The sequence below is a fragment of the Rhinichthys klamathensis genome, unplaced genomic scaffold (genome assembly GCF_029890125.1).
Source record: "Rhinichthys klamathensis goyatoka isolate OS25496 unplaced genomic scaffold, OSU_Roscu_1.1 h1tg000007l_1, whole genome shotgun sequence".
NCBI classification, from domain to species: Eukaryota; Metazoa; Chordata; class Actinopteri; order Cypriniformes; family Leuciscidae; genus Rhinichthys; species Rhinichthys klamathensis.
In genome coordinates this window covers 1,475,842-1,501,126 of record NW_026606560.1, presented here as the reverse complement: position 1 = coordinate 1,501,126, position 25,285 = coordinate 1,475,842, and the positions used below count along the sequence as shown (strand labels likewise).

The window sequence follows — 25,285 nt, the reverse complement described above, 5'->3', positions numbered from 1 at the left end:
AATTTAGTTCTCTGTGGTTTTTGATGCTGTTTTATACCTTTAAGTGAAATTGGCAACCATGAATGTTTGTTTTTTTTTCATTCGGAATTAACTGTACCATGTAAAATAAACATTTGATGTATTGTAGTTTCAATGCCTCCTGTTATAAAGACAACGATTGAAACTGTATACAAGAAAAATTGTTTTCATTATTAGTTTTGTATATGATTTCAGTCTCTGAATTTGGTGAATTCTCTGGTGGTACATTTGATTCTATAACTGAATTGAACACCTAGAGCAAAGAGAAAGCTTGGGATAGAGTTGGCAAAACTGCACCTAATTTCAGGGGGAGATGAAGTATGTATTTTCTTGTAAATATAAAAGTGGGTAATCCGCTAAATAAAAGATAGGCTGAAGAGTACAAAGGGTAGTTAAATAAAGATTCACTTAGATTTACTTTCACATAGAAACACTTCAGATTAATCATCTTATTTTTATATAATTAAAATGACATGGGATTTTTTTTCTCTATCATGTAGTGTACATTTTAATTTGTATTATTGACACCTAAACTAGGAAAGGCAATCTTTCGATGATGAAATTATTTAAATGCAAATGTAAAGACTGTTTCTGTTTGTTGTTATGGAGACTTTTATTTTGACGGGTGTTTTTAGAAGACAGCGAACGGGAAGTAAATACGTCAACGTTATGAGAAAATATTCAAAAAAAATTGATCAACCTGGATAGCTTTATAGTGGAGACATTTTCTTATCCTATTCATACACAGTAAGTATCTGAACCAATAACATTTAAAAAACTATCCCTGACATTCCTTGTAATGATAAGCCACATGGGACTCTGGTTGACCTGATTTTGCCGAGAGAAATGCAGCATATTCAACGTGCTCTTCGTCTTATTCATTCTCACAAGTTTTACTGTCGAAGAGTGGTACGTTAACCAAATGTCTAATGATTTACTGCACTAACTAGAAAATCTGGAGGAAACTTATAGAATAATGACTGGGGAGTGCCAGTAATGAATGAAATTGACATGATTCAACCTCCCTTTATATAAAATGCAAAGACTCAGACACATTCTTATTATTAATTTTCTAAAATGCTGTTCAGGGTGTTTTACAATATCCTGCTAGAGCTGATGTGGAAGTCAGCTGATAAGTCAGCATGTTACACTTCCTTCCATTCTGATCCTGAATTTTGAGCACTGCATAGCTAGCATTCATTCACCCTACGCCTTCTGCTGCCTTTCTGTGAGTGTTTAGGGTTTGGATTGAATTACTAGTACATTAAATCAAAAAGTTAATATACTAAAGTCTATTCCATGCTTTCTTCTGTTTGAACACTGTTCATATTGTGTTCTTTGTTTTCTTTTCTCTGAAGGCACACAGGATGAGTATGAATGATTTTGCTGTCCTCAGCACTGGGCGAAAGATGCCTCTTGTGGGACTTGGGACATGGAAGAGTGAACCTGGACAGGTGAGTGTATTTAGTACATCAGCTCAACTGTAATCATGACAGAATTGGAATCTTTATGATGTTTTAAGGACGAGGGCGAGTTTACCAGGATATACAGTTCATTGATGTATCATTTATTTTTAGTATATATTGTTATTCAATAAACATTTACATAAATTATTGTGTTTGATTTGTATGTAGAACTTCAATAAGTATTTTGTATAAATATGTTGTCATCTCCAGGTAAAACAGGCAGTCATTTGGGCTTTGCAATCTGGCTATCGGCACATTGACTGTGCTCCCATTTATGCGAATGAGCCAGAGATCGGTGAAGCTTTCCAGGAAATGATGGGGCCTGAAAAAGTAGGTCAACTAAGTTGAAAACATATATGAAATATACCCACACTTACTGTATATATATAAAGGAATCATGTGTGCTTTACAACCTCTGTCCTCTTTCAAGGGAATCAGGCGAGAGGATGTATTTGTGACCTCCAAACTGTGGAACACCAAACACCACCCAGATGATGTGGAGCCATCTCTGTTAAAGACCTTGAAAGACCTGAAGCTGGAGTACCTGGACCTCTACCTCATCCATTGGCCATATGCCTTCCAGTAAGCACTCGGTTGTGGTGTATATATATATACATATATAATAAACACACATTAAAGATGTGTGTTAATTTGGTAAAAATTAAAGATGATAAAAAAATATTAATAAAAGAGATTGAAAGGGTGCAAGACTCTGTGAAAGTCTACTGTTGTCTTATCTAGGGTGTATTGTTTATTGGCAATATAAACATGTGACATTTTCCTGTCTCCTTTGGGGAATGAACTATAAAGTGCTCTTAAAGGGATAGGGGAAATTCCGTCATCATTTACTCTCCCTCATGTCGTTCCAAACTTGCATGACTTTCTTTCTTCTGTGTAACACACAAAAAAAGATATTTTGAAGAATGCTGGTGTTTTGAAGAAATCAGTTTCGGTTCCTATTGACTTCTATTGTAATGTATGGTCAAAATATATAATGGAAGTCAATGAGAACTGAAACTGTTTGAATGCCAGCATTCTTCAAAATATCTTCTTGTGTAAAATATCAGAATTATTGGGTGGACTATCCCTTTAATGTCTTTTCTCAGATGCCAGTGTAGTGTTCCTCTTATTTTTGTCCAGACGAGGTGATACCTCTTTTCCTAGGAAGGAGGATGGAACTTTGCTGTATGATGATATAGACTACAAGCTTACATGGGCTGCTATGGAAAAACTTGTGGGAAAGGGGCTTGTCAGGGCCATTGGGCTCTCGAACTTCAACAGCAGGCAGATTGATGACATCTTAGCAGTTGCAAGCATCAAACCCACCGTTTTACAGGTCAGAAGAAAATGTGATGTCCTAATTTATTTGGTCTATTATATCAGTTGGTAGAGTAACAATAGTGTTTTGCAGGTGGAGTCCCATCCATACCTTGCCCAGGTTGAGCTGTTGGCTCACTGTCGGGATCGGGGATTGGTGATGACTGCCTACAGTCCGCTTGGATCTCCTGACCGAGCCTGGAAGCATCCAGAGGAACCTGTGCTGTTGGAGGAACCAGCCATTGCTGCGCTAGCCAAGAAATACAACAAGACTTCTGCGCAAATTATCATCAGGTAAATTCATGCGTTTGCACCAGTTGTCATATTTCATATTTCTTGACCGAATATTACATAGTATTTCCTCATTGTTATTTTGGCAGATGGCAAACTCAACGAGGAGTTGTGACTATCCCAAAGAGCACTACACAGTCTCGGATCAAAGAGAATATCCAGGTTTCTGCAAGTTTTTCTTGATTCTTCCACCTCTTTGTTTATGACCTTGTATTGTAACAATGCACTGCTCTGCTAATTTACAGGTCTTTGATTTTACTCTTGAACCTGAGGAAATTAGTCAAGTGACTGCATTGCACAGAGGCTGGCGTTACATTGTTCCAACCATTACTGTAAGTTATATTACTATAAAGCCACAACATAGCACTACATTTTACAGTAACAAAAAGGTTACTTCAAAAGTAAATCTGATGCTGAATCTGCTGCATTCAAGACTGTGCCAAGTCAAATGCACTCCAACACTATGTATGTTTTGCATCTGTTTTAAAATTGAATTGAGTGTTTTTGTGTCTTTTTACTTTTTGTAGGTTGATGATAAGCCTGTACCCCGAGACGCAGGACATCCTCACTACCCTTTTAATGACCCCTATTAACGCACACTTCTGCAAGATTCTGTGCCTTGACACCAATGTGACGTCCATTCACTACTCTGTGTACATATAAACACAATAAAATTTTTTGTTACATATTGAAATATGTGCTTGTTTGTTTTTGTCAAGCATGGAATGGACATTTATGAACAAGGGCTTATTTTAGATGTATTCACAAGTAAATTTTATGAAACCTGTCAAGAACATGTCTTGATTATTACCCCTAAAAATGAAACAACAAATTGCTATTTTGCATAATGAAATAATGGTCCACACACACACACACACACATATATATATATATATATATATGCACCTTTAAGTTTAAATGGTCATTTAAGGGTATTTATTTCATTTTGACATTATTTGCATGACAATTAAGCATTCTAATTACCACAATGAAAAAAAACTGTCATTACTGCTATGTGAAATCATTGCAAAAACATGGTAGTATTATATGAACAACCTTTATTTTATACTTTTATTGACATTAATGGAAATTAAAATAATAACAATAGTAAATTTAGACACCCAGACACATTACAATAAAAAGACTTTGTAAAGAAAGACATAATGCAAAACAATAAATAAAAGGAATCTTATTAGATTGTAAAAAGGAAAGAGAAAAAAATTATCTTGGTATGGTCAGCTGAAAAGTAAAGTTGCTATATAATATATTAATAGAATAATGGAATATATATAATAATACTAAAAAAATACACTAAACTTATATTTCATTCACAATAACACTGACAACGTGCTTTAAGAAAGTGAACAGAGTCTATTTTAATTTCAAGCTGACCTTAAGTGCGAAATATAACTAACAAAATCTGGATAAAAATAGACTTTTAATTCATCTTGACCAGTGCCTGTGGCTGTAGCGGCAGCGGTTACTTGCCCTTTAAATTATTTCTCCCGCGTTTTTGTGACAGGAGGGTCGTAGTTCAGCGGAAGTACAGCTTGTATCCGTATTTAAAGGCGCCAACAAAGACTAATTCAGGAGCAGCTTCACAAACATCATCCAATAGTACATTGCGGCGTAGTTTATTTAACGCATTAAGATGCCCGAGGAAACAGCATCTGCTTCAACTGCCGAAAGGTAAAATATCATGTTTAAATTAAGTGCGTTCTCAAACCAGGGAAGTAAACATAAGTTAAAGGAAGTCAAAGTGAGAGGTTTTGGCTGGTTTCGTTTGATAACAAAGCTGCAGCAGCTTCGTCCTTGTCAGGAAAAATGCCTCGCGCTCGTGCTTCAGTTCGCTTTTCTCCCGCACCCGGACATCGTCGCACGCGACGGGATGGCATCACCGTTGATTCCCGTCGCCGTGTTGTGTTTGGCTGCTTTCTGTTGGCGGGAGAAGGATTAATATGAACGGTTAGCTTGTTTATTCACCATAAATGAGGAAATTCCCGCTTTGTTCACGGCCCGTCAGTGAGCTTGCCGCGGGAATGAAATGGCTGCACACGCGCTGAAGTCCAGCGTTAAGTTTAAAACGACACAAGTAACTCTTTAAATTACTCACTTTGGTTATTATACTAACATTTTAAACGGTGAAGTTAAATGCCATTCATTTCCACGTGTAGATGTTTGCTCTACTGTCGATTAGTACTAGTCGTAGCATCGCGCTAAATTTACTGCTCCTGCTCCAAAACTTCTTTCTTTTTTTTCAAAACTTTGGTGAAGTTTTACTCCCGTTAGAAATTCTTAACACGCAACAGTACTTTTTTTTAAATAGTTGTATGACCCTTTCTTTTATTTTTTGTCTGCAGTATGGGGGTAAAACCTTGCTCCTCAAGCGCCGCAGACAGGTTAGTTGGTATCTGGAATTATTCATTTTATTAAATTGCTCATTTCAATAAAGTAACTATTGAGATTCGTTACACACATATTTGTGAACTTTGCAGCTCCGTCGATGTTACTGAGGAAGCAAAGAAGCTGATTGGCACAGGCAACCGGCACTTAGTGATGGGTGATGTTGTGTCGGCAGTCAGTGTCTTCCAGGAGGCTTGTGCCATGCTGTGAGTAGTGAATGGGGATACAACCTGTATTATGGATAGAGAACGTGTCATACATGCAGAGTATGCCAGATACCAATTAATATTACTATTATGGTGTGTACATTTTCATCTCCCCATTAAGAGCTGAGAAGTATGGAGACACTGCAGATGAATGTGGGGAAGCTTTTTTCTTGTGTGGAAAGGCCCTTCTGGAGCTTGCCAGGTATCTGAATTAAGCATTGAATGGATTATTTTTTAATAACTTTTGCTAATGCTAATAACTTTTTCTAGGATGGAGAATACTGTGCTTGGTAATGCTTTAGAGGGAGTCCCAGAAGAATCCTCTGAAGAGGGCGAGAAACAGAATGACTCTAAGATTGAAAGTGCTGACAACTTGGATGGTTTGTATTTAAAGAGCTTTGTTTGTTGGTTAAAACTGATCACTTTTTGTTTTTTTTTCATACATGCTCAAGGCTAGACATCACATCTGCAAAAAGGATGTTTCCAAAGAACCTCCAAATGGACTGTTGTCAGTTTTCTGCTCAAGCCAGCATATATTGAAAAAAGCACAATTTGAAAATTTTATTATTCCAATCAAAAGGTATGTTTACTGTAACCTAGAAATCTCCCTCCATTTGTACTATAATGCAGAGAAAACCAGAGATGAGCTTCGAGCACAGGTTTATGATGCCATGTCAGAGGACAACAAAACTCAGTCAGAGGTGGAAACAGAGGTGGGGGAAGGTGAGCAGAATAACCAAGAAGATAAGCAGAATGAAGTTGAAGTGCCAAAGGAAGCAGATGCAGCATCACCTAAATCTGAGAAACCAGCTGAAAAGGAGAAACTTGCTGAAGACAAGGCAAAGCCTGCTGAAAAGGAGAAACTTGCTGAAGACAAGGCAAAGCCTGCTGAAAAGGAGAAACTAGCTGAAGACAATGCAAAGACTGCTGAAGACGAGGCAAAACCTGCTGAAAAGGAGAAACTAGCTGAAGACAAGGCAAAGACTGGTGAAGACAAGGCAAAACCTGCTGAAAAGGAGAAACTAGCTGACAACGATGTTAAGTCAAATGGTGAAGATGAAGGTGCTTCTAAAAAGGAAGATATCACTGTGTCAAACAGTGAAAAGTCTGAAAACGATGAAGAGGAGAAAAATGGAAATGAAGATACTGAAGAACCCATGGAAGAGGATGGTGGAGGTAGTGAAGTGTGGTAGTCTGGGGAGCACAAGATTTTAGTATTTAATGACTTTCACCTGGTGAATCTACTTCTAAATGCTAGTGGATCCACAGAATATTTCGATTAAGCTGCAGCACTTCTGATGGTGTGCATGGTGATGGGCTTCACATTAAATCATTTGCGGTGTTAATGTATTTTTCTGTTTCAGATGACGATGAGGACGACGATGATGAGGATGCCGAGGGTGACTCAAAGGATAAGGTTTGTAATCGTGTTTTTTTTTTTTTTTTTTTTTTTTTTCTGTTCTCCCTTCATTGATTTAGTGGCTTATTTGTGTTGTGTTTTTAGGAAAGTGAGGAGGATGAAGTTGGCAACCTGCAGTTGGCCTGGGAGATGCTTGAGGTTGCAAAGGTGATTTATAAAAGGTATGTCTGTACCTCTAGTGATCGACTGCATTTGATCAAACTCCTTTCAAAACACTGGTGGTTATTCTGTTTTGTAGAAAAGACTGCAAAGAAGATCAGCTAATGGCAGCACAAATTTACCTGAAACTTGGAGAAGTTGGAGCTGAATCAGGTGTGTATGTAGAGAGAGTAGCTGAGTATTAAGGACCCTTTTGGATACCACAAGCCACCATTTAAAATGGCAAAATCACACTTCATCTTTCACCAAGTCTCTCCACTTTGATTCATGTAGGTAACTACAGCCAGGCTCTGGAGGACTTCAATGAGTGTTTAACCTTGCAGCTGAAACACCTTCCCTCTCATAGCCGTCTTTTGGCTGAGACTCATTACCAGTTGGGCACAACTTACAGCTACACAGCCCAGTACAGCCAAGCCATCGAGCACTTCTCCAAATCTATCAAAGTCATCGAAAGCCGTCTTGGTAGGAACGTTCTTACAGTGGGCTTTTGCTGGTCTTCATTCCTTTTAACTGAAGATCTGCTTGCTGATAACATTAGTTGCCATGAACAAGCACGGTACACTTGATTACCACATCCCTGTTCCACCAGCTATGCTTCAGGAAGCGATCGACAAGGCGGAAGGTGCAGAGGCAGCAAAAGAGAAGACCGAGCTTGAGGAGTTGAAACTGTTACTGCCAGAAATTACTGAGAAGATTGAAGATGCTAAGGAGGGCCAGAGGACAGCTGCTGTGGCTTCTGAGGCCATCCATCAGACCCTTGTGAGTTGCTTCATGCACTTGCACTATTGCCCTAATGCATATTGTTCAATGGCTGATTTATTTCTGAATTCAATATCAGCTTGTATTGTTCATTGCCCAGTACTGATCATTTAACTTGTCCTATAATCAATATGATACTGATATAGCATGCATCCCTAGTGTTGCTCTTAGTATGAAGGAAGAAAAAAAAATCAAATAGAGATGCCGTCAAAAAAGCTTAAGTTAAGAGGCTCCGTATAGTTTGTAACTTGTTTGTTACAGGCAGGAGCATCCACGTCATCTGCTTTCCCAGCTGAAAATGGTGACCCGTCTTCGTCTTCTGCTAGTCAGGTGTGTTGATGCTTTGTGTACCTCCTGTGCGTGGGTATTTGGACATAACCAACTGTTTATGTAAACCTAGCAATAAGACTCAAAAGATAAATTAGTCCATTAACCAGGCGCTGTTTGGCAGGCTTTTAAGTGCCTGTGCTCTTCGGGTGAATGTGCTCAGAAAAGCGCATGTTAGAACTGCGCATCGGCACGCGAATGCAATGTTTAACCGGCAAGGCTTTAAAGCACATGCATAATGAACTTTTGTGAATTGCGGTGTCTCGTGAGTAACTCTACCTCTGCGTGAACGTGATGTGAATGTACTTCGCGCTGTAAAGTATGTTGAGATGGAGGTGCTAGTACAACCCCCCTTTTTTTTTTTTTTTTTTTTTTTTTTTTTTTTTTTTTTACGCATGTGACAAACTATATTTTGTACAGAATTCCTTTGTTTTGGCACGTATTTGTTTTTTTTTTTTTACCCAGAGAAAAACGTTGGATTATGCAACAGACATGCAACTCATTGCCTTCACATGCAGTTAATAAACCATCGGAATCGCCTTTTCGTGCTGTTCCTGGTGGCTTTAAATTCAACAAAAATTGCCCAATAAATATCAACGGCCGACACATCGGTGCATCTCTAATTTATACCTGTATATTACTATGCTGTACCCAGATTGGACCATATAGGGGGCTATTCAGACACAGCCAGGGACATATACATGCTTATGATGTAAGAAATTTGATATCAAGATTTTAAAGATATGGTTTTCTTAGTGCTGTCAAATTAAAAGCTGATTCGGACACTTATTTGCCAGTGCTGATAACTTGAGTGCCAAATATTAGCTGATGTATCAGTCAACCACCAATATTGCGCACCCTTAAAATGCCTGTTTTATTTCAGATTCCTGTGAAGCCAGCTGATGGTGCGTCTTCCTCAAAATCTGCATCTGATATTTCTCACCTTGTCCGCAAAAAGGTTTGTATCCATCCACTGCAATTTGCTTTAATCTTTTGCGGTAGAGGTGGATAAACTAGCATGATTAAAGTTCATTAACTGGATTGCATGAGAGTAGTCTGCCCTTGAAGGAGCATCTGCTTTGCTACCTTCCCTTTGCTGATTGCAATCATGCATGTTGGATCATGAGCTGAATTTTCCAACTAGATTTGGTGTTGCTCGGTGTTTCTGTGGTGACTGTGCTTCAATATTGTGGCTTGGCATATTGTAGTTCTGGCATGGTTTTGAAGTGGCCATGTATGCTTGAGTAGCATGTAGAGAATAGGTGTTCAGCGCAAAAAAATAAAGTACGTGTTCTGTCCTGCTTTGTTCCTGCACAGAGGAAACCAGACGAGGAGAGTCCAAAAAAGGACAGTGATGCTAAAAAGACAAAACAGGAGACCTCAGTTAATGGCAGTGATGACTCCGGCCACAACGGCAATGGAGTCCAGGAGAAAATGGAGCAGGAGGCGAGTTGATAGGCTTGCTGTTTCCTCTAAGAGGGTCACAGGGCTTGACCGCAAGGAATGTTCGATGGCCCAGGGGCCCGTGTGAAAGATGCTCTGGACAGTGGACAGAAACTGTCACTGCTGCATCAAAAAAAGTTGATAATTTTCACACTTAAGTCTTGTCAATTTTTATATTAAGTGATTTTTAAGCCATTCATACTTAAGACGCGAAAGAACTATTCTTTACTTGGTTTGTCTGTGCGCATGCACAACGAATGCAAGTTCTCCTTTGCATCTTGTGCTCTGCTCTTGACTGCCTACTGTAGCATTAAGAGTCTGTGTAGGTTTAATACAGTCAAGACTGTGCAGTGTTTGTTTGTACACTGATTACATACAATTTCTGTAGTAGGCTGTTTCTTACCTGTATACTATTACTACCTACCTGGAAAAACTTTAAAGCATCTCATTTTTATCTTTTGTATTAATGTGATATTGCTTGTTTTGATCTTACTGTTTACTTTTAATAATTTGAGCATTTATTTTAGGTAGGCTAGTTTTAGTTTTTACTGTGGTATCAAGATTGGAATTGTGAAGTTTCTAAAACTAAAATGGAGTTGTAATCTTATTTAATAGAATACAAAGATAGTCAAACAAAAACTTCAGGACTTATTCATCTGGGTGCATATTTACTCATGTACCCATACTAGTGAAGTCCTGTGTCTGAGGATGCTCAATTCTTTATCTTGCATTTAATGTGTTGATTGGAGAATTGTCTTGGGCTTTAACTTTGAGCAACATCAATTTAGTGCCTTTTTTTTTTTTTTTTTTTTTTAATGGTTTTTATTTTCTCTTGTAGTCAGCCAATTCTTCCTCTGTGAAGACCTCAGCGTGATGGACTTCCTCTGATTGACCTCTTACCTTTCAACCAGCAGAGCATGCCTGCATCATATACTACTCATGAACAACTTGTCTCTGTACTGTAAATAACCAGTTTTCTTTGTCCAATTTTTGTATAATTGTAGTAAACTTTCAATAAAGGATATTTGCATATGTGAACATGTGGGCTCTTAATCCTTTACCCCCCCCCATTTCTTTTGTAAAGAATGTTCTGCTCTAAATGCAACGAGTTCCAATGGAATCATAAATTAATTGGACTGAACTCCTCAACAGTTAAATTATATTAGCTATAAGATGTGCTGTTTCACATGTTCTTTAAAAAAAAAAAAAAAAAGACTTTAGTCTTCACATACAGGGAGGGTTTGAAATTAACTTTTCCACTCACCAGCTTAAATTAAGTTACCAGGCAGCCATTCAGAACTTCTACCAGCCACCACAAAAATAAACTAGATCAATCACAGCTTGGATTCTGAAATATCTGTATTGCTTTCAATTTTACGACAGCCAATCGAATTTACTGAGTGGATGCCAATCAAAAATAATTAAATTATCTGACTTATTTCCATGAGCTTACTTGCACATATACAATAGACGCTAGGGTTTCTTGGACATGCTGCATTTGAGAATGGGTTGGAAAAATGGCCGTTTTAGTGTCTCCTATACTGTAGGGCTCTGGCGGCTAGAACTGGTCTCGTGCTGTGGACATGCCATTCTGTACTTGTGTTAAGTTCAAGGCTATAGTCCAAAACAGTGAAACTAATCACAATAGGAAAAAGTTCACTTCAAGAATGAACAAGTGGCGTCAATGAGTTTGAATTAAGGTCTTTGAAAAAAAAAAAAACGTGCAAGTCAGTATGTATATCTTTGTCCTATATCATTGTATTTTAATGAATAGCTATGTGAGTGGCGTGATTTTGAACTGCTCGTGTCGTAGGGTGCTGCTGGTGGGTGTGAGGTCATAGAAAATGTTAACATTTTAAAGACGTGGCACTGTGCGCCGATTCTTTAGATGTGCGACCCTTTTTATGTGTTTTTCTAATGTTTGAGGCTCTTTTTAGAGGAAGGGCTGATAGCGATGCCATGCAAGTGCTGCATGTAATTTACATAGAGACATTTACAAAGAACATAATTTATGAATCATAACTCTGCAAATTGGCTAGTGTGTTGAAATGCGTTACCTGCCACAGGATTTTCACCCTTATTTGGTGTGTTTACTGGTGTTAATTTCAAACCCTGCTTACAGGGGTTAAACAATGAAACTGAAACTGGCCAATATAGTGTTGGAGGTTTAAATTAGCACAGCTGTAAATAAAATAATGCAATCCACACAATATAATGGGAGATATAGAGTTCAAAAGAAGGCAAATTGCTGGTGCGCATCTCACTGGCTCATCTGTGACCAGGACAGCAAATCTTTGTGGTGTATCGAGACTATGGTATCCAGGATAATCTCGGCATACCCCCAAGTAGGACGAACCACATCCAACAGGAGTAACTCAACACAAGAGGAAGCTGTCTGAAAGGGTGGTCCTGGTACTAGCCCGGATTGTATCCAAAAAAACAAAACCACTGCTGCCCAACTCACTGCAGAATTAAATGCACACATTGACTGGGCCTGTTTCCACCAAACCTGTTCATCGGGAGCTCAACAGGTCAATGGTCGGGCTGCTATAGCCAATCCTTTGGTCACTTGTTGGACTGGAACATCATGGCATTCGCCGCTATGCTTGATGGTCGCGTCACTGACAAGAACTTCCAAACCATTCTGGAGGACCATGTGCACCTAATGGTTCAAACATTGTACCCTGAAGAGGGATGCCGTGTATCAGCCTGATAAAGCACCCATACACACAGCAAGACTTGTGACAGAAAGGTTTGATGAACACGAAAGTGAGGTTCTCCCATGGCCTGCACAGTCACCAAATGTTGATATTATTGAGCCACTTTGGGGTGTTTTGGAGGAGCGAGTCAGGAAATGTTTTCTCCATCAGCATCACATAATGACCTGGCCACAGTTCTGGAAGAAGAATGGCTCAAAATCCCTCTGGCCACTGTGACGGACTGTCTAAATTGATAAATTGATGCTGTATTGGCTGTAAAAGGAGGCCCTACACCATACTAAAAAATGATTGGGGTCTAAAACCAGGTGTTTCAGTTTCATTGTCCAACCCCTGTGCATGCATAATTGTTTCTAGATCAGTGTGATGCCAAAAAGCACAAATGTACACAGGTAAATGAAACGTGATTTAAAAATGCAATAATTCGTAACAGATGTGTGATCTGTATAGTCACTTGAAATACAATTTGTGTGAAGTTACAGCAAACTTTATTTGTACAGTAATCAATTCAAGTCGTTCAAATATAATTGGACTCCTCGACATGATCTGTCTGTGGCAGTGATGAAGGTAAAGGATTGGTTGAGGGTTGTAATGTGTGAGATGGTTCTTGCGTTGCCAGGATTGCAGATGTGTTTGAGACCACCTAAACAAGACACATTTATTAAGCTGTAGGCCCAAACTCGGTCCTGGAGGGCCACTGTCCTGCAGAGTTTAGCTCCAACTTGCCTCAACACACCTGCCAGGACGTTTCTAGTATGCCTAGTAAGACATTGATTGGCTGTCCAAGTGTGTTTAATTGGAGTTGGACCTGAACTCCGCAGGACAGTGGCCCTCCAGGAGCAGAATTGGACACCCCTACTGTATAGGCTCATCAAAACCTTTGTAAGCTTTGCTATTAAAAAGCATCTTTAGATCTGGAAATATCTTGATAAACATTTTGCATACCATTGATGGGTACTTGTATTGGTTGGTGTTGTTGATGTCAATCTTTGCAAGAGTCTGTACATCTCCATGACAAGCGTTTGCTACCCGAAGACAGAGTTCCATGTTACCCAGCTTAGAAAGAAAGAAACAGTTTAGTCTGATTTAAATTAGAGCTCTGTGGGCATTTAACCTAGACTAAAGACTTCAAAAGTCTAATGAGTCTCTTAAGCTCTTAAGATTTGGTGAACATACTTGAGACACAGAATTCAGTTGAACTGGACTTAGGGACGCTTGAACTGGGAGAGAGCGGAAGGGAAGCCTCCAGTGACCACTGTGCACCTGGTTGTGCTCGTCAAAAAGTTCAAGTTTAGCCCAGCCACAAGTAACCAAGTCCTTAGTTTCATAGTTGTACAAATGGAGACCTCTAGAAGTCTGAATCTCCAAGACCAAAGTGAGATTTGGAGATGGTTGTACTCTGAAATGAAGCACAAATTCAATCATGTAAACATATATCCACTCTGTCCATATTAATATCTGAACCAAACTACCTTGGCACAGGCTGTTTAACAGCCAGTATGGCATAGTTTCCAGGACTCTTGGTGGAGAGTAATGGTTGGCACTGCACAGGTGGCATTGGGGTGGTATGTCCCAACTTCTCCCCATTACAGTATAACCCTTCCAACAAGCGCACTGATCTCAAAGTAGCTTCTAAACCCATCACCAGGTCATAGAAGATCACAAAGCCAGCCCTACACACATTCAGACAATCGCAAGATTTAAATCATATTGTAATGCATTTAGTGTTACGTGCATTCATCTATAGGGACTAAGTAAGAAAAAGAAAAGTAACCCGAGAGAAAATTTGTCTTACACAGGATCATAAGGAGCTGGACCAAGAGGTTCCATCGGATCAGTTACATGGGAACCCATTAATGAATGCTGTTTTGAACTCTGATCCTGCAATATTGGTAAAAACAAAATATACATACACTACAATTTAAAAGTTTGGGGTCTGTAAGAATTCTTCAGCAAGGATGCATTAAAAAGATTTTAAAAAATGACAGTAAAGAAAGACATTTATATATCGTTACAAAATATTTCTATTTTAAATAAATGCTATTCTTTTGACCTTTATATTGATAAAAAATGATGGTGTCAGAAAAATGTAAACATTGATTATAATAAGAATGGTTGATTTGAATGGTTTCTGAAGGAATATGTGACACTAGACATTCAGATATTCTTTGCCATCACAAGAATAAACCACATATAACATACACTAATCTAATAAATACATATAATATACAGTACATTACACTAATATATTAAAATAGAAAACAGTAAATAATGTTTCACGATATTTTCACTGTTTTTACTGTATTTTTGATCAAATAAATGCAGTCGTGATGAGCATAACAGATCTTTCAAAAACAAAACAAAAAATCTACTGACCCCAAACTTTTGAACGGTAAATATCATTAGCAATGAACAATATATTGGTACCACATTGGTTATTGGCTGATATGAGATATTTGTATTATTATTATTGGATACTGCCATCCTCTACCACTCACCTAAAGTTAATCTTTAAAAACACTAATATTTTAATAGCATTCCTAAATGGAATCTTTGCGATTTTCAAAATGAATATCCATTTTTCATTCTATATTTACTGTTGTGATGCCTAAATTTACTTGCAGCATTTAAAACAGCTCATTTACTTATTTAGATTTATTTAATACAATATCGAATTTTAATATCAGCCATTCATCGGTTATAGACATACCATTAAAATAGTATCAGACAGAATTCTGTGGATCCTTAAATATCACATTAACTCAACATACACTCACCTAAAGGATTATTAGGAACACCTGTTCAATTTCTCATTAATGCAATTATCTAATCAACCAATCACATGGCAGTTGCTTCAATGCATTTAGGGGTGTGGTCCTGGTCAAGACAATCTCCTGAACTCCAAACTGAATGTCAGAATGGGAAAGAAAGGTGATTTAAGCAATTTTGAGCGTGGCATGGTTGCTGGTGCCAGACGGGCCGGTCTGAGTATTTCACAATCTGCTCAGTTACTGGGATTTTCACGCACAACCATTTCTAGGGTTTACAAAGAATGGTGTTGAAAAGGGAAAAACATCAAGTATGTGGCAGTCCTGTGGGCGAAAATGCCTTGTTGATGCTATAGAGGTCAGAGGAGAATGGGCCGACTGATTCAAGCTGATAGAAGAGCAACTTTGACTGAAATAACCACTCGTTACAACCGAGGTATGCAGCAAAGCATTTGTGAAGCCACAACACGCACAAGCTTGAGGCGGATGGGCTACAACAGCAGAAGACCCCACCGGGTACCACTCATCTCCACTACAAATAGGAAAAAGAGGCTACAATTTGCAAGAGCTCACCAAAATTGGACAGTTGAAGACTGGAAAAATGTTGCCTGGTCTGATGAGTCTCGATTTCTGTTGAGACATTCAGAAGGTAGAGTAAGAATTTGGCGTAAACAGAATGAGAACATGGATCCATCATGCCTTGTTACCACTGTGCAGGCTGGTGGCGGTGGTGTAATGGTGTGGGGGATGTTTTCTTGGCACACTTTAGGGCCCCTTAGTGCCAATTGGGCATCGTTTAAATGCCACGGCCTACCTGAGCATTGTTTCTGACCATGTCCATCCCTTTATGGCCACCATATACCCATCCTCTGATGGCTACTTCCAGCAGGATAATGCACCATGTCACAAAGCTCGAATCATTTCAAATTGGTTTTCTTGAACGTGACAATGAGTTCACTGTACTAAAATGGCCCCCACAGTCACCAGATCTCAACCCAATAGAGCATCTTTGGGATGTGGTGGAGCGGGAGCTTCGTGTCCTGGATGTGCATCCCACAAATCTCCATCAACTGCAAGATGCTATCCTATCAATATGGGCCAACATTTCAAAAGAATGCTTTCAGCACCTTGTTGAATCAGTGCCACGTAGAATTAAGGCAGTTCTGAAGGGGAAAGGGGGTCAAACACAGTATTAGTATGGTGTTCCTAATAATCCTTTAGGTGAGTGTACATTACATTACCTGTCACTGTCAGTAACACAGTGAATTAAGCTTCGGCTAACTGTCAGCCCACCAGTGTCAGAGCAGAGTGTGAGTGGGCCATAGAAGATCCAGGAAACATAGGATGGTGTGGTCTTCTGTCTCGCCTCTTGTCTATTTCTCTTTTTAGAAAGGAGATCTCAGCTTGGAGGCTAGCCATTTGATGGATGTGGTCCTTCTGGATATCAATGAGCCCTGATCAATATAATATCAAATATTCAAATAATGTATTTAAGTATTCAGATATGTTTAAAATATTAAAACAATATCAAATATTAATATACTTTTAGTCCATAGTATAAGCATACAAATTAGAACACATACAAAATGAACATGTTTTCTATGAAAAGTTTCACATCACTTTATTTTTTATCATGTGAGGAACAGAGATACCGTGTTCTCCTTTGTGCCTCTCCCTGGCCAGCTGGATTCTGAGGATTTCCTCCTCAAGCTTTTGGTTCTCCTGCTCCACAGCAAGAACATCAGGGTCCAACACTCTGTGAGGAGACTTCATCCCTGGTTGGGACAGAAATGAGAAATGACCCTGGGGCTTGAAAGAATAGTGTACTGTAAAGTATGCAGACGCTTAAGCCACACTTAAAAATCTATTAATGTAATAGCATTAGATTATAAAATATAATACACTGTTCAAAATTAAATCAAGTACCAAGAGTAGGTTCAGGAGGAGCCTAAACATTCAGTCCTGTCAATCATGAACATATATAAGCAGCAGTCTCTGCGCTTCCTCCCCATCTCCTCCTCTATTTCTGTTATTCTTCCTCTGCACAGTATACTGTTATAAGCTCAGGGATCGAGCCTCCTTTGAGGACAGTAAGCCAAGTTCGTTAACCATTAACTATCAAGACTGAATGGGTCGGCGAACTCGTGAAAACTATTTGTACTCTTAACAGTTGACAAACCGACATTGCCGTTCAAAAGTTTGAGGTTGGTAAGATTTTTTTAGTGTTCTTGAAATAAGTCTCATGCTTACCAAGACTGCATTTATTTGATAAAAAATATGGTAAAATAATAATATTGTGAAATATTATTACAATTTAACAGAACTATCTTCTATTTTAATATATAAATGTAATTTATTCCTGTGATGAAAAAAAAAGAAGAAAATTGGCAGCCATAACTCCAGTCTTCACTGTAAATCATTCTAATATGCTGATTTGGTGCTCAATAAACATTTAATATTATCAATGTTGAAAACAGATGTTCTGATTTATCTTTCATGTGGATTCTTTGATGAATAGAAAGTTCAAAAGAACAATATTTATTTAAAATATAAATCTTTTGTAACCATGCAAATGTATTTTACTGATCTATTTAATGCATCCCTGCTAAATAAAAGTATTAATTTCTTAAAAAAAAAAAAAAAAAACATACTTTTGAACGGTAGTGTAAGTGTCCAATTACTATTTGCAGCCAGAGTTCATTGTCTTTACTACTCACTTCTTCCTTTTGTCTTGCCGTCAGCTCGAGGTCTTGCCTGCTCCAGTGTATGAGCTTCTGCTTGAAGGTCATGCATGTGGGCCAGAACCTCTGGATCAGAACCACCAGACTGCATGTATGCCAGACGCAAAGCTCTGTTACAAAAAGAAATCCACCACAGTGCTAGTGTGTTGTTCGGAATGGTTGCTAAGATGGCACTATTGGGTTGTATTGGTTGTATTGGGTGATTAAGTGATTTCTATGTTGCTTAGGGTTTTTCAGTTCATAACTGGCCACAGTCAATATTATTGTCCCTATATGGTTTGCATACTTCTTTCAATGTAAGTACATGTTTTTCTCACTTTCTCATTTATCATAAAAAAAAACATGAGTTAAAAAAAGACCTTATCTGAGCGGAGAGGGGTCCGTCCACAGAACAGATCAAGACATGGGTCTTCTTTTCCTCTGGTGGGTTAGATTGGACTTCATTTTGATTAAACCTACAATATCAGTACAGTATAAACATGCATAAAGTGATTGCTAGCTTCTTGGAACACTTGGTTTCCCTCCACTCTCTCTTACCCCTTCATTGAGTTGATGTGAGAGCTGAGCTGATGCAGCACCTCCTCGTTCCTCTGTTCCTGACTCCTCAGCTCTTGCAGCACTTCCTCTAGATGAGCCGTCCTCTCCCGCCCTCCCAGCTCGGCAAGCCTCTGTTCGATATCTGGGATAAACACGTCATCAATAGAGTAGTGCAGAACAAATGAACATTAACATGTACATAACCGTTTTCTATTTTATGAAAAATAGAAAACGGTGATGGCAAAGCTATGCCTTCCACAGTCAGTCTTCAGTGTCACACGATCCTTCAGAAATCATTCTGATATGCTGATGTGGTGCTCAAGAAACATTTCTTATCACAAAGAGTAGCGCAGAACAAATGAACGGAAGGCGTGTTCGACTTGAAGCGGCGCTGCACAGATCGATCGATGTAGGACATCAAAGTACAGCGAGAGCGATTCCAAAGCATACGGCTCCGTTTGCTCTCTAATCGCTATCGTGGTATTTTGATGTCATTCACAGATCTGCGCAGCGCCGCCCACTAATTAACTAATTAACACGTTCCTTTGCCTTTAAAGTATTTGAGGGGTTTCAAACAATCACGGGCACGGCATGGGTTTTTGCTAAGTGAAACAATGTGACATCATTTCAGACAACCTTGTCTTGAGAGTTAGCCACCATGGCGAGTGATAAAAATGCATTCCAGAAATCAGTATTTAACCTCAGAACGATCTCAAAGTAGAAAGAGGTGCTAAAGTCTGATTTTGTTGTGGCTGTGCTTTAAGATTAAATAATCTTAATTCAAGTGAGGAAGGATTCTGTAAGTGTGACAGTAATCAGTGTTGAGGTTAACCCTGCCTGGTTAAAATGTTTGAAAATGATTAACAGTTAAAAACATTGGTTAGCTACACTTTATTTTAAGGTGTCATTATTACATGTTAATAATATATGTAAATATTTGTCTAACGTAACCTCGGTTCTCTATAGAGAGGGAACGAGTACTGCGTAATATCTTACGCTATGGGGAAAACCTCTTTTCCACGAGATATTGAAGCCAAAAATTATCCTTAATTTTGAATTAATGTAAAACGCTGTGCGGCAGCAAGCAGACATAGGCAAGACGGCTCGCGTGCCTATTGGCTGCCCTGCGGCAACAGCAGCAGCCTAACGAGAGGCCCTGCGTGACGTGATACCCAATGGGGGCGCTTCGCGCCCATTTCGTCACGTCCCGCCAGAATAGGCGTGGCCTTGGCCTATAAATACGCTCGACAGGCTGATACAAACTGGTTTTCATCACTGAAGCGAACCAGCGCTGTTGTATGCACGGCAAGATACGCAGTACTCGTTCCCTCTCTAGAGAGAACCAAGGTTATGTTAGTAACCGAGTACGTTCTCTTACGAGAGTATCTCTCGTACTGCGTAATATATTTCGCTATGGGGAACACAATGCAACACGCCGTGCGTACTGGGATCCGACACCAAAGTCCCAAGGGCAGTAGCCCGGGGCTCATATAGTGCATAATCACCGTAGACTCACAGAGAGTCGGAGAAGAGAGGCTACAAGCATCATCCTCCATGAAATAGCTTCCACAGGAGCTAGTTATGTTAACAGTGTTTCACGCAGACAGGGTGAACGTGTTCAGCCTGAACTGGGTATAAGTACGGGTTATTCAACACCCATGGAGCTGTTCTATCGATCAGTGAGCGATGCTCAAGCAAAAAACTCCGCATTCTGCGCCGGCGCAGCGGGGCAGATAGTACTGAATTCTAGACCGACAGCAGCTTGGCCTATAAGGCGGGAACCTCTAGGTTATAGAACCTTATAAATGTAGACGCGAGCCCCAGCCCGCCGCCATACAGATATCATGCAAGGAGATCCCGCTAGACCACGCCCACGACGAGGCCACGCCTCTCGTGGAGTGCGCTCTGACACCCAAAAGACAGTGCAGGCCCTTAGAAGTGTAAGCTAGCGCTATGGCATCGACTATCCATCTGGATAGGCTCTGTTTTGATGCGGCCAGTCCCTTGGAGCATTTGCCAAACAAAACAAAGAGCTGCTCGGTCTGTCTGAAGACAGACGAGGGGTACACATAAGCTCTCAGTGTCCTGAGGGGGCAAAGGAGATTAGCATCCGCCTCCTCATTATTCTCCAGGAGGGCGCAAAGGGAAATAACCTGGGCCCTGAACGGTGTGTTGAGGGATTTGGGCACGTACCCGTGCCTTGGTTTGAGTATGACCTTTGAGTCATTAGGCCCAAACTCCATACATGACGCGCTTACTGAAAGCGCTTGTAAGTCCCCTACGCGCTTCATTGAAGCAAGAGCCACAAGAAATACCGTTTTGAAAGACAGGTGTTTCATGTCTGACAAATGGATTGGCTCAAATGGGGCACCTTTCATGGCTTCCAGAACCGTGGAAAGGTCCCACACAGGGACTGAGAGGGGTCTGGGAGGATTCAGCCTCCGAGCTCCCCTGAGGAATCACACGACCAGGTCGTTTTTCCCCAGTGACTGGCCAGACGTCAGTTTTGCAAACGCCGCTATGGCCGCCACGTATACTTTGAGCGTGGACGGGGTTCTACCCTTATCCAGCAGCTCCTGAAGGAAGGAGAGCACTTCCGTAACCCCGCAGTCTACAGGTGAAAAGCCCTGAGCTTGACACCAGGTAGAGAACACTGACCATTTCGAGGAGTAGAGCCGTCTAGTAGATGGGGCCCTAGCCTGCATGATCGTGTTTAACACTCCCTCCGGGAGGTTAGCGGGTACCCGTTGATGGCCCATGCATGTAGGGACCATAAATCCGGGCGAGGTTGCCAAATCGAGCCCTTTGCCTGAGAGAGGAGGTCTCTCCTCACCGGTATAGGCTACGGGGCAGTGCTGGTCAGCCGCATCAGGACTGGGAACCAAATCTGGTTCGTCCAGAGCGGAGCCACGAGCAGCACTGGGTATCCGTTTTCCCTGATTCGTTCCAGCACTTGAGCCAGGAGCGAGACGGGGGGAAAAGCATAGAGGGGGCAGCGGGGCCATACGTGGGCCAGCGCATCCCTGCTCTTGGGGTGATTCAGGTGACCAGGCACATGCGCTGCTTTCAGTGAAAGCAGGTTGTGCTGAGCCCAGACCAGGAGGCGTTCCGTCAGCCTATAAAGGTTTCGGGACCTGACGCCGCCCTGGCGATTTATGTATGCCACCACTGACATGTTGTCCGACCGGACTAGGACGTGGTGGCCTTTTATCTGGGGACAAAAACGCCGTAGCGCGTTGTCGACTGCCAGCATTTCCAGACAGTTTATGTGTAGAAGCTTTTCCAGTTCCGACCACTGGCCAAAGAACGGTCTGCCCTCGAGCAGCGCTCCCCATCCCGAGGTGGAGGCGTCCGTGGACACCACCATCACACTCGAGGGAGTCCCCAGACTCACGCCTGACTGATACCAGTCGGCTATTTTCCAAGGTTCCAGAGCCGAAACGCATTTCATGTCGACCCTGAGGCAAAACAGACCCGGGGCGGAAGGTCCACTACTCTATTGACCCTGAGGTCCATGCCCGGGGCGGAACTCGCGCTTTCAGCCATAACTGCAGTGGGCGCATGCGAAGCAGGCCCTACACTTTTTATTGGATTTATCTGGGTAGCCGTAAAAACGGCTTTTGTGTGCAGGCAAGCGGGCAAATGAACCGGCTTGTTGCCTGCTAAATACGCTGGAACAGTCACATCGAATGGAACTGGACGAGCGAAATGTTTCGGTGAAAATCCGGCCGCAGCGAGATTTGAACACCGTCGCTTTCCTAGGATGTCTAGGAAGGCTTTGAGACCTCGGGCTTGATCTCGATCCTCGGCCGGGGCCCTTGCTGAGGGGGGCGGCGTCCAGCAGAGCGAGAGCGCGGTCTCTGTTCTCGGGCCTGGCGGCGCTGAGAAGCGGCGGCGGGTGGTGCAGGCTGTGGCTGTGAGCTACGGGCAGACGGCTGTTTCGAGCGACCTGCTGCGGAGCTAGAGCGCTTCGGGAGGAAGTGCTTCATAGCCTGCGATGTCTTTTGAACCTCCTGGAATCTGTCCGCGAAATCTTTGACGGCAGATCCGAAGAGGGCCGCTGACGAAATGGGCGCGTCGAGAAACACAGATCGCTCCGTATCCGTCATCTCAGACAGCGTTAACCACAAGTGTCTCTCAGCCACGGTGAGAGAGGCCATGTTCCGCCCAACGGCCTGTGCAGCAGATTTAGCGGCGTGTAGTGCCAGGTCTGTAGCGCTCCTTAAATCCGCAACGCTGATCGATCCCGCGCCTTCCTCGTCCATTTTTCGGAGAAGGTCGGCCTGGAAGATCTGCAGGATGGCCATTGTGTGTAGTGCCGATACAGCTTGCCCGGTGGCGGTGTAAGCACGACCGTGCATGGCTGACGTCACTCGGCAGGCTTTAGATGGCAACACCGTCTGTGCTCGCCGTCCAGACGCTAGCTCTTTTAGAATGTAGAGACAGAGGGAGAGTGTGAGTCACAGCGGCGAACACACACTCTAGCAGTGAAAAAAGATATTAACGCCGGGAAAGCGTAGCAGGTACGGCGGCTGAAGGCAGCGAGGTGAAGGCCAGCGGCTTCAGGCTCGAAGGCTCGTCCCTCAGAAGGCTTACTTTCAGACGGCGCGGCTTCTCACTCCGGATCCAGCGATGCAGTAGTGCTTCGCTGAAGAGATGAAAATCAGTTTGTATCAGCCTGTTGAGCGTATTTATAGGCCAAGGCCACGCCTATTCTGGCGGGACGTGACGAAATGGGCGCGAAGCGCCCCCATTGGGTATCATGTCACGCAGGGCCTCTCTCGATAGGCTGCTGCTGTTGCCGCAGGGCAGCCAATAGGCGCGCGAGCCGTCTTGCCTATGTCTGCTTGCTGCCGCACAGCGTTTAACATTCATTCAAAATTAAGGATAATTTTTGGCTTCAATATCTCGTGGAAAAGAGGTTTTCCCCATAGCGTAAGATATTAAGCAGTACGAGAGATACTCTCGTAAGAGAACAAAGTTTTTCGGGGAAACGTAAAACGGTTACGAGAACGCAAAAGCATTGTTTTTTTTTTTTTTTTTACCATGATGTCCCTTTAGGAGGCTCCGTATCTTTCAGTAAACAGCTTTGAAAAGTACCATTTTTGCCTTAGTGTGGAGAACATTAATAAGAACTTTTTTCATAAAGAACCTTGTGCAATGTGATGGTTCCATGGATGTAAGAGGTTCTTCGTGAAAGCATAAGAATCTTTATTTTAAGAGTGTAGCTTTCTTTTAACATAGCTAACGTTACTTCCCAACATTCCACAGCTTACCCTCTCTCTCCTTCTCCAGCTGATGGTTGCGCGCCCTGATCTCAGCCAGTCTCTGCTCATGATCTTTATATAAGTCAATGGCCCTCTGTTCATCAGCCTTCTGCTGGAGTGAGCCCTGCTCCTCAGAGACCTGAAGAACACTTACACAATGTCCAATACTGATAATACAAACACTATTCACAATCTAAACAGATTAAAAAAACTAAGCATATTAAACTGACCTCTGTTTGTCTTCTGGGCTGGTTGTGTTCAAATGAGATCCTGAGTTTTCGAAACTAAAACAGAAGATCATCAGATGCTGCGTAAAACCTCTTTGAACTTGAGATTTAGTATCTTTGTATGTGGTCCTGTACCTCTTCAGTGAGTTTGTTTAGAGCAGTATTTTCCTGTGAACTCTCTCTCTGATCCACTTGGCACTTTCTCTGTTCTTTCAACTGCCAATGGAACAAGCAAACATTCAGTATTACTTGCGTTACTGTTCCAAATTTTGGAGTAGCTAAGAGTTGTTTTTAATTATTATTCTAAAATTACAATAGAACTATTTAAATTAAAATGTTAAATAACTGTTAATTTAAAAAAAAAATTTGTAATATGAAATGTATTTCATATTACAGGCAAATTCAGGCAAAGTTTAATTTTCAGCAGTCATTACTACATAGTGTTCAGTGTCACACGATTCTTCATAAATCATTCTAATATGCTATTTGGTGCTCAAGAAAAATGTCTTATCAATCTTAGACAGAACAGTTGTGCTGCTTGGTATTTTTGTGAAAACTGATCTTTTTTTCAAGATTCTTTGATGAACAGAACGTTTCAAAAGAACAGCATTTATTACAATTTAACGCATCCTTTTAAATTAAAGTATTGATACTTTCATAAAAATCTTGACCCAACACTTTTGAACATTAGTGTATAAAGGGACATAATGAAATGGAAAACAATATAGAATTGTTTATTCAAATTATATATATGTAAATAAATTAACTAGTTTTTTCATTGTTGGAATAATTAAGTAATATTCAACTTACAACAATCAAATCAGGTGTCCTTGCCCTTTTGGGATGCACCGTCTTCAGAGCTGCGTTTTCTGTTTGTGTGAATCCCCTTTGTCCTCTCCATAGAGCTATTGGATCTTTTAAGTCTGTGCCAATGCAGAATTTGGCCTTGTGTTTATCCAAGAGTCCAGCAGAATGAAATGCCATGTTACAATTCTGACAAATGAACTGCCCCAAACCTTCCATCCCTCCAACAATTACTCCCTATTTAAACTTGAAACAAAATCTAGACCACAAATTGGGTGATTCTTAAAAAAATGGAATATGTTGGAACCTGGAACGTCTGCCTCAAGTTACATGTACTGTATTTGTTGACTGAAGTTTTGTTTGTTGGATACGATCACCTTGGAGAAAGGGGAGTGGTGAAGAAGGGAAGTTAAGA

At 41.0% G+C, this 25,285-nt stretch overlaps 3 protein-coding genes across 7 annotated transcripts in view; 2 read left to right on the top strand and 1 right to left on the bottom strand.

The window, feature by feature from the left end:
• akr1a1b (aldo-keto reductase family 1, member A1b (aldehyde reductase)) overlaps window positions 1-3,786 on the top strand; it is a 94,893-nt gene extending 91,107 nt beyond the window's left edge. Inside the window, exons 2-10 of one of the 3 annotated variants that reach the window (XM_056259431.1) lie at window positions 1,206-1,246; window positions 1,377-1,472; window positions 1,695-1,814; window positions 1,915-2,066; window positions 2,625-2,820; window positions 2,896-3,095; window positions 3,182-3,254; window positions 3,338-3,424; window positions 3,620-3,786. In XM_056259431.1, the coding sequence (XP_056115406.1) occupies window positions 1,386-1,472; window positions 1,695-1,814; window positions 1,915-2,066; window positions 2,625-2,820; window positions 2,896-3,095; window positions 3,182-3,254; window positions 3,338-3,424; window positions 3,620-3,685 (981 nt within the window). In that variant the 5' untranslated portion in view covers window positions 1,206-1,246; window positions 1,377-1,385 and the 3' untranslated portion in view covers window positions 3,686-3,786. Of the gene's footprint in view, window positions 1-614; window positions 766-791; window positions 928-1,205; window positions 1,247-1,376; window positions 1,473-1,694; window positions 1,815-1,914; window positions 2,067-2,624; window positions 2,821-2,895; window positions 3,096-3,181; window positions 3,255-3,337; window positions 3,425-3,619 lie in introns of those variants that run through there. The other 2 variants (XM_056259422.1, XM_056259412.1) reach the window with 2 other exon arrangements.
• Window positions 3,787-4,685: 899 nt separating this feature from the next.
• On the top strand, window positions 4,686-10,847 carry nasp (nuclear autoantigenic sperm protein (histone-binding)). 2 transcript variants are annotated; one of them, XM_056259366.1, is made up of 15 exons: window positions 4,686-4,781; window positions 5,453-5,491; window positions 5,588-5,701; window positions 5,823-5,903; window positions 5,972-6,081; window positions 6,332-6,877; window positions 7,066-7,118; window positions 7,206-7,282; window positions 7,360-7,433; window positions 7,554-7,742; window positions 7,870-8,039; window positions 8,301-8,369; window positions 9,250-9,324; window positions 9,684-9,816; window positions 10,652-10,847. In XM_056259366.1, the coding sequence occupies exons 1-15, from the start codon at window positions 4,744-4,746 to the stop codon at window positions 10,681-10,683; spliced, it is 1,800 nt and encodes a 599-aa protein (XP_056115341.1). In that variant the 5' UTR covers window positions 4,686-4,743; the 3' UTR covers window positions 10,684-10,847. The 2 variants fall into 2 exon arrangements, with proteins under 2 accessions (XP_056115341.1, XP_056115333.1); XM_056259358.1 differs by lacking the exon at window positions 6,332-6,877 and having other exon boundaries at window positions 9,684-9,812; window positions 10,648-10,847.
• Window positions 10,848-12,960: 2,113 nt separating this feature from the next.
• Window positions 12,961-25,156, bottom strand: ccdc17 (coiled-coil domain containing 17). 2 transcript variants are annotated; one of them, XM_056259343.1, is made up of 14 exons: window positions 24,877-25,156; window positions 24,202-24,282; window positions 24,070-24,123; window positions 23,849-23,978; window positions 18,573-18,714; window positions 18,395-18,490; window positions 18,012-18,145; window positions 16,947-17,069; window positions 16,588-16,748; window positions 14,322-14,407; window positions 13,999-14,199; window positions 13,703-13,925; window positions 13,472-13,582; window positions 12,961-13,169 (listed from the first exon to the last, which is right to left on the bottom strand). In XM_056259343.1, the coding sequence occupies exons 1-14, from the start codon at window positions 25,087-25,089 to the stop codon at window positions 13,044-13,046; spliced, it is 1,881 nt and encodes a 626-aa protein (XP_056115318.1). In that variant the 5' UTR covers window positions 25,090-25,156; the 3' UTR covers window positions 12,961-13,043. The 2 variants fall into 2 exon arrangements, with proteins under 2 accessions (XP_056115318.1, XP_056115321.1); XM_056259346.1 differs by having other exon boundaries at window positions 23,849-23,963.
• Between the last annotated feature and the right edge of the window lie 129 nt (window positions 25,157-25,285).